The following is an 8529-nucleotide window of genomic DNA, read 5'->3' on the forward strand; positions in this document are numbered from 1 at the left end:
TAACTTTTTTTTTTTATCCCTTTTTCGAACCCGTTTCCTGACTGGAATTGACTCCACCAATCAGCTTATTTTTGGGAGGTATGTGCCTGGTAATAAAGTAGACATGTTAACATTGTTTTCATAACCTCGGCACGACATGCTGAAATGCTCGTTTAACACATCAGAGCTGCAAGTGTATGGCAACCTTTTCTTACATTTGTCTTTAAAATGTCACGATTCAGTGGCTGCAGAGTAACCTTATTTCCTGGTTAAATAGTTTCATATGTGAGGTTTATTGGAGGCAGAGCTGTTATGCCAGATGAATGTTAACACCTTGCCCTATTTCATATATTAGCCAGTGGCTCATAAAATGTCCTTTACTTTGACAGTGTGACAAGAAGAACATAAATCAATCCAAAGCAACTCGGAAACACTGTCGTCCTCATTCTTCTCAGTCCAAATTCAATCACACGGCGGATCGACACCAGAGTGGAAATATTTATCTCTCCAGTCCAGATCTATCATCTCTCATGGAAATGTGAGTATTTTGTTTATTTTGTGCTATCATTGTTGCCCTGTGTAGCTGTAAATTATTTTGGAATAATAGAAAATATTTAATTTGTCAGAAAAAAATTTCAAGAAATCAAAATGAATGCCTCATTTTAGTCACTGAAAGACCCCAAAGAGTGTGATCAAAGACACGGGCGATAACGTCAAAACAGCTTTTTAGTCATTTTGTACATAACCACACATTTACTCACATATTTACAGGCACACACGTGAGCTGCATACGGCCCTGCTAGAGAACAGTGCTGACGGTGTCAAAGTCCTTACTGATCTGAGAGCTGCTGGGCAGTGATTTGAGGTACTCCAGGTGCCTCCTAGCATCCTCTTGATTATGTCTCACATAGTAGATGACGTACGCAATCACCATGGTGAACCATCCGAACATGGTGACAAACATGGCTATGTCGGTAGTCTTGTGGTGAAAGTTGCAGAAGTTGATCCCTGAGTCCAGCACCTGTATTACCGGTTTGCCTGCATACTCCTCCTGCACCGCTGTGTGGCAGATCACCTCGTTCACTGTCTCGGGGTCCAGCCGCAGCTCCCTCAGGACCTCCTGCAGCGTACACTCACAGTGCCACGGGTTGTTGGAGAGGCTGATTTTTGCCCGTAGACGGGCAAATGCCTCTTTGGGGACACTTTGGATGCGATTGTTTGATAGATCCAGGACCAGGAGGCTGTCAGAAACACCTTGAAAAGCTCCAACCTCGACAGTTTCTATGTCATTGTTAGACAGGTCCAGCTCCTGAAGGTAGTGCAGTTCTTTGAAGACGTGGTTGGGGATGTGGGTGATGTGGTTGGATGCCAAAAGTAGGACAACAGTATCTCTTGGAAGATCTGATGGGATCTTCTCCAAGTTGCGAGACATACATTGGACCACGGTCATGCCACTCTTCTCCATGCAGTGGCAGCTCATGGGACAAGCCCTCACTGGTGAACCTGCTGTGAATAATCCAAAGAACAAGCCCCAAAAGAGGGCAAACCCATCAAAGATGGGAGATTTCCTGGGCATGCCAGGCCCCGCTAAGTCCTGCATATTTAGCAGCGCCCTCCAACAAATCCCGTCAGGCAAAAGCAATCATAGTTTCACCTATTTCCCAGCATTAGAAACCAATGATTGCAGCTTTATTAGCTTTCAAAATGCCAAAATGATCAGGTCATTCAGCCAAACATTGAGATAATCCTTTAAAATTGATTTGATAGAGTTTCATATAACCGTTTGAAATGCATGTTAAAAGAGCTCATCCAAAATTTGAGCTGCTCACTGAGCACATTCCAGCAGGGAACTGTAATCTCAGGTTTATTGTGAGGACATTGAAAGCTTCAGAGCGTTAGGAGCGGGGCAATCAACCCTGGAATCAACACCTCATGTTGTACACTGAAAGAAACAAAGAAATTAGCGTTATTCTTGAGCAGAAAAACTAATTTTTAATTCTTCAATGTGGCAGGAGATGGCAATATAGTTGCAGTCAGTGTACATATGAAGAATCCAGCTTATTCAGACGGAGACTTTTGCTAAGATAAGTCATTTTCTAAGTGCACAGAAAATTGCTTTTGTCTCAATAAATTGAGCTGAGTAAATGTATTCCCATAATGTTTACAAATGTGTAATGTGATTATTGAGATAAATCCATTTCACTTTAGCAAATCTCATAAACCGGCAGACACACTCTTGGGTCATCACCAGCATTTTCTCATTCAATTAGGAAAATGTGATTTTGTTCTGCATTGTCTACAATAAATGTTAGGCTACATGGAATTAATTTCTGTTGCTAAAGCACGGTAGTGCAAATCAATATTTATTATTTCACAACTGTACAATGAAGAAAAAACTCCACAGCAACAAAAACAACTTCAACTCCAACAATGAGAAAAAGCTTTTACACAGCTCTCTCCCGTCAAGGACTGCTGTTTCTCACTCACAGGCACAAGATAAGAATAGCTGCAGGCTCTAACATTGCTACTAACATCTACCCTGCGGGAGGATCATCGCTTCAGGACTGTGCACCCTCTGGTGGGCTAAACTGATTACACAGTGAACTCCTCGCTGTGTTCGAGGTCATCCGCCCCACGGAGCCCCTGTCTTCTTCTAATTTTTCTTGTCTATTTTGCCTTTGTCTTTGGCAAGGGCTGCATGGCTTAAGGCCATACACATACACACAAAGGAGTCTTAAATAAGCCCCTCACGTTCTCATCAGTATGAGCTCAGCAAGAGGTGTAGATAAGATGTGGCATCTGCACACACAAGGGCGGCTAAAACACGCTGCGCTGTTGTTGTGACGCCCCCACGTCATTAAGTAAAACAGTACATATTAAGGTTTACACATGCATACCTGCATGCTGCAGCTTGTCCTTTCCAACATGCTTGTGTAGTCATTTCTTTAAAATGAAATTAGGTGGCAAATTGGCTCTTAAATAGGCTACCTCAGATGTTTTGTTCAGTTCAGCAAGGAAATTTAAGTAAAACAAACAATAAAATAAACTATCACAGTTGGAAACTAAATTTTGAAAAGTAAGCATGTATGTATTCTAAAAATATATTAGGTGTGGACCTGTAGAGGCAAGAAGACCCTGGGTAAAGATTTCATTTGAATCAGGATAATGATGCCCACGTGCAGCGCAAACAGAACAGCGTTTTGTAATATTGCGGATTTTAAACACATTAACATGTGGTTATGTGGTTAGAATTTTCCATCGGCAAAAACAAATCCAAACGGGCTAATAACTTAATGAACAAGTATGATACTTGTAGAGGTACTCACCGTAAAGACTTTTACCCTGGAATGCACTGATAGGTACTTTTCTATCCATGCCAAGAAAAGGTAGTGTTGTACCAAAGCGCACACATCGTAGATAGTGCGGCAGTAGTTTGCTCATTTCACATCTGTATCATCGCTGAAAGAAGGCTGAACCTCTCTGGAAATAAATACTAAAACAACATTTAAAAAATAAAATAAAAGCCTAGTCAGCGTCCACTTTTCCGTGAGGGAATAAAGAATTTAACTGTCAAGTTCCTCAGTGGCACGCGGGGAAGTTATTAAATCTCCGAGTGAAATGATTCATATCTCCAAATGTGGCTCTTTTAATGTCTCCTCGTAAAACCCAACATGACAGTCACACTTGTTGGTGGTGATGATGGTGTCTGTAGAGGTGGTGTTCCGGAAAGGTCTCGAGGAGTCGCACCGGTCCGACTCATCACGCGCCTCTCTCTCCGAACCGCGCGCGCGTAAAGCCAGAAGGAGTCCCGGCTGCGCGTGGATTGGACTGCTGTTCTGCTGGCAGCCCTCCTCGTCCTCCACTTCCCCCGCCTGTCTGTCTGTCTGTCTGTCTGTCTGTTTGTCCTCCTCCCTGGCCGCCCTGCCTCCACCTCCCCTCTCCTCTGAACCCTTCTTTCTAATCGGACAATTAACCAAACAAATAACACTAAACCTGAAAAATAAATTTTATCAAGTCAAGTCATTGAAAATTACTTATTTGCCTTAAATCAAATGAAAACAGCATGATATCCGGACCAAGACTGTGTTTGATACCTGAAATAAGCTCTGAAAATGTTCATTGTTCTTTCCATTATGTTTTACATTGTTTTAATCCTATAACATGCAGTGATGTCTGTGTGTCTGTGTGAGGTCTTTGACCTCAACCTTCACTGGATAACATGCAGTGACAATTTCATAATTAAAGTGTGACAGAGAGATTATTGGAATCTCATGTAAAACACTCCACCTCAAGAGCTTTAATAATCCCGAGTGCTGTATCAAATAGACAATCAAAAAGCCAGGATGTTAGGGATTTAGACTGCACAGAAGTGAATCAAGATGTCAGTTTTGTGGTCCGCACCTATTCTTGTGGTAATTGCTCCATCCCAACTGTGGAGGCTTATTCCACACTAAACTGCATGCAAAGTAGGCTATATGTTTTCGGTTTGTCTTTTTACTTAATACATGACTTTCTATGACTGAATGAAGCACCATGCGTGTCTGCATCAACTAACAAAAATGAGTTAAAGAGAATGTCTTATTATAATGCAAGAATATTAACATGTGCCTGTACTTATTATAGAAACAAACATTTTTCCTTACACCTCTTGCTGGATGAGCGTCACCACCACAATGAGTATGATTTGCATCATGATGGTAAATAAGGTCATATCCCATGTGACTTTAACAGATTGACGGTACATGACCACACACGCAATGGAGCATTCAGCATTGGGTTTGGGTTTTTTTGTTTCATGTCAGTATAGGGAACTCATAAATGAAAAGCTATTTCAAACAGGGTTGGGGCAACTTACATTGCATTTGAAAGTGTGTTTGACAATCTAAATCTCAGTGGTTCATGAAATGTTCATGTGTACAGTTTAGTGCAGGTCTGTCATCTCAGTTGTCCAGATAACCTTGACAAGAGCAAAAAATAATTCTGCAAATACAGGCTTGGAAAAGTGAGTTTAACCAACCGCTTCAATTCCATTTGCAGTCCCCATGTGATTTTAAAATGTAGGTCAGTTGGTCCCAATGTTCCAGGTGTCATTTGAGCTACGAAGGAGTGCAAGTTTATCATGAGCCCAGTCCTGCCATAGTCTCAAACCCATAGCGGGCCAGCTGGCATGGCGAATTGTGCTATATGTGGCACTTTACTACTGAACTTTTGGATTTGGGGTAACCATGGGGCTGTTAGTCATGTAATATATTTCACAACGAGAATTTATATGTCTTTTTAAACAATACATTGAATTACGTTCCCGTCAACTCTGGGATTTGAAAATAAGGGACCCCGGAATGTGAGACCTGGTTGAAAGTCAGTTTCTGCATAATAAATGAAAACACAAAAAGCCATTTTAAATTCAGCACTTACAAGTTTATTTGCCTACTTACAGATTACGTGTCAATTATGATTTTGACAGAGGTTACTGGTTAAGTGAGACAATGAGTAGAAAAGAGTGATTCCAAAAATGGAACGGGAGAGGTAAGGTGAGTGAGAGAAATTCCTCCCGTTTGGCAAGATACTTATGTTACATCCTTGTAAAAGAGATTAAAAATCTCAATGGATTTCTTTCCTGGTAAAATAAAGGTAAAATAAAAATAAAAATATGTCAGCTAATTTTCCATATACTGCCACAGGCTTTACCGGAGGGGAAGGTAGCAAACATCAAATATGGCCAGTGGGTTTTATTTTTTAGAAAGTTTAAAAATGCGGGAGATTTACAGGAAAATAGTATGATGTGCTAAAGCAGCACTAATACATATTTTTCCATTAGCGATAGATAAAATGATTGTGTGTAATGTAAAAGGGTTCACTTGTTGTGACAAACCCAAAGAGAAGTATCACCCAACTCCGCAGTTTCCCTCAGCTTGACGGAGAGTTTACGCTCCTTTCTGCTGTTCGTTTTTGGCAACATTACTGTTGGTTGATTCTCAACGCTCTTATAAACCTTGTTTCTACAAATAGTGCTTAGCTGTTTTTAGCAAAAAGAAGCACTGATACTCTACCTACATAGCTCCAAACATCAGAGAGACAAAGTTAGCAATTAGCTGGACAACATGGAGCATTTAGAAGCTAAGAAGTGTGTTTACCTCAAAAACCCAGCTGTGATCTAAGTTAACATAGCTCTCCTTATCAGCTAGGCTCCTTACATGCTTGCTAATAATTTTTTTCACTGTCTCCGACATTGACAGTTATGTTGGACAGATTTGTGCAGCGTTGTTCCTGAGAGAGAGAGCGAGAGAGAGAAGGTGCTGCACAAATATATGCGAAGCACTCTGCAATCAACTGCGATTTTAAATAGGCCTAAGTAAAAGGAATCACATATTAATATGGCAGTCGGCAATGATGCTGTGGCGGGCCGCCACAAACAAATAAATGTATGGGAAACAGTGATGACGTAAATGTGCTCCGGCTCGGATCGTTAGGCGCAGTGTGAGCGCAGGCCAACGGGGGAGGGGGGACAATCGTGCTCGGGCACGGTGCAAGGCAACCTGGCCTAGCGTGAGTATGCCCTTAGTGGAGACTGAAACAGAGCTAAACGAAGACTGAATATTGGATTTACATTGGTAAGTGGCCAATAACTGGACTTCAAAAGAATGGTGAAGTTTCTCTTTACCTGCAGAATGTGTAAATAGGTGACTGTTTGCTAACACATATATATATTTATGGGTTTTATAAGCTGATAATATATAAAACTGTGTTTTCAGCTTGCTGCACTGCCCCCAAATGGCCAAAAATGTATTTAATGCAGGGTTGATGAACTGACCAAATGGGTGAAAGAAAATTCTAAACAAGTACCTTCTTACAAATGTATCAAATTAAAATACCAACAAATAAGGTATGAGAAAATGTTTTTTATTAAAATACATGTAACATAAACTGTTTATGCCATTAACTAAAAACAATTCATTTAGCTGACGCTTTTATCCAACTTACTATTGCAGTGTATGTCAGAGTCACACGCCTCTGGAGACACTAGGGGTTAAGTGTCTTGCTCAGGATCACAGTGGGAATTAAAACCAGGGTCTCCCACACCAGAGCCAGGTGTCTTATCTGCTGCACCATCGCCACCCAAACATCAAAAACAGCATGTCTTCAGTTAGCTTTCAGTGACTGCACCCGCTCCGCCCAGTTTCAAAAAGCAACCAAATGTCCTCTAGAGTGCCTTTCCAGTGGCCTACCGAAAGTAAAAATAGGTTGATTATCAATGCCCCAAAACGACATATACTGTATGTTCGTTGGAAAGTACAACAACATATATCAGTCTTTCCTCAAATGACATATATGTCCATTGGAACGTACCACTCTAGCGACAGGTGTACTGGGCCTTTATTACGTTACGTGATGTAAGTCATATGGCGTTAAACACGTGGTTGCAGTTTGCAGTCAGGTTTAGGCAACAAAACTACTTGGTTAGGTGTTGGAACATTAAACTTAACTGTAAATAAGTCAACCGTGACTCTGTTTCACTCTGAACTCGCACCAATGTCTCCTACGTAAAAGTCCTCCGCTTGTTTGACCTATCCATACATTTACCGAGCCACGTTCTCATGTGGACTTTCTCCCTGTTTATACTACGTCACCTGACTTCCTCCTTTGGGACTGTCATGCAGCCACTAGTGATTGCACCTAACAATAAACGTCAATATGGGTCATAAAAAGCTGCTGCACAATCGGCTGCCTTTCTGGTGAGAACGGCAGCTGGTGCCCTTTTTATTGTTTTTGCCCCTGCCCCTCAAACAGCCCACCAGTCCCCCCCCACTTCCACCTGACAAAAAAAGAGTACATCCTGGTCTTTATTTTCCAAATTATTTTTATGCATAAACATCTCCTGCTTTCATACATAGCATGATTTTTAAGCAAGTTTTTTAAAGTACATAATCAGCTCTGTAAGGGTAGTTTTGGTATGACGTGCTGAGGGCGGCCTGCTTGTATGTTTTTTTCTTTTTTAAACACAACCACATCCTGTGCTTGTGAAAACGTGTAATTTCACAGCATTTAGTGGCACTTTCCTCCCTGGCTCTTAATGCGCTCCCTCTCAGCTCTACCATTCCTCTTTCTCTCGTTGTCTCTTTCTCCTGTGCTGTCCAATTGTTATCCACACTGCTCGGCCACACGCCCTCCATGCACTGACTGAATGTTGTGTTCATGTGCATGCGACCAATCGCGCGTGATGACAGACAGGGATCATGGGATCATAGCATCAGGTTAAAAGCAGTTCATCAGCCCCTGTCCAGTTCTGACAGATCTCTTTGATTTACCCATCTAGCATTTCTAGCACTGGCCTGACACTCTAGGCTTGTTCCTGATGGCCAGTCCGGGTCAGATAAGGTGAAAAACAACAAATTGTGAGTTTAGACTCACAATGTTCTGTCTGGATTCATGATAGTTGTGACCTACAATAGGTTTGAGCATTGTTCATACATGGGTTCTTTTGAGAAAGGAAAATCTCTAGAAAGATTAAAATTAAGAATAAAAATAAAAATATTTAAACTAAATATATAT

The 8529-nt window shown here is 41.3% G+C and overlaps 1 protein-coding gene across 1 annotated transcript; it reads right to left on the reverse strand.

Annotated features, from left to right (window-relative positions):
• Positions 1–687: 687 nt before the first annotated feature.
• Positions 688–3497, reverse strand: LOC119884661 (leucine-rich repeat-containing protein 3-like). The gene is made up of 2 exons (XM_038695030.1): positions 3306–3497; positions 688–1921 (listed from the first exon to the last, which is right to left on the reverse strand). Exon 2 carries the CDS (start codon positions 1577–1579, stop codon positions 779–781), a length of 801 nt encoding a protein of 266 aa, XP_038550958.1. The 5' UTR covers positions 1580–1921; positions 3306–3497; the 3' UTR covers positions 688–778.
• Between the last annotated feature and the right edge of the window lie 5032 nt (positions 3498–8529).

This window comes from Micropterus salmoides, unplaced genomic scaffold, assembly GCF_014851395.1.
Source record: "Micropterus salmoides isolate LMB-PRFRI ecotype aquatic unplaced genomic scaffold, ASM1485139v1 Ms_hic_scaffold_3616, whole genome shotgun sequence".
Classification (NCBI taxonomy): Eukaryota; Metazoa; Chordata; class Actinopteri; order Centrarchiformes; family Centrarchidae; genus Micropterus; species Micropterus salmoides.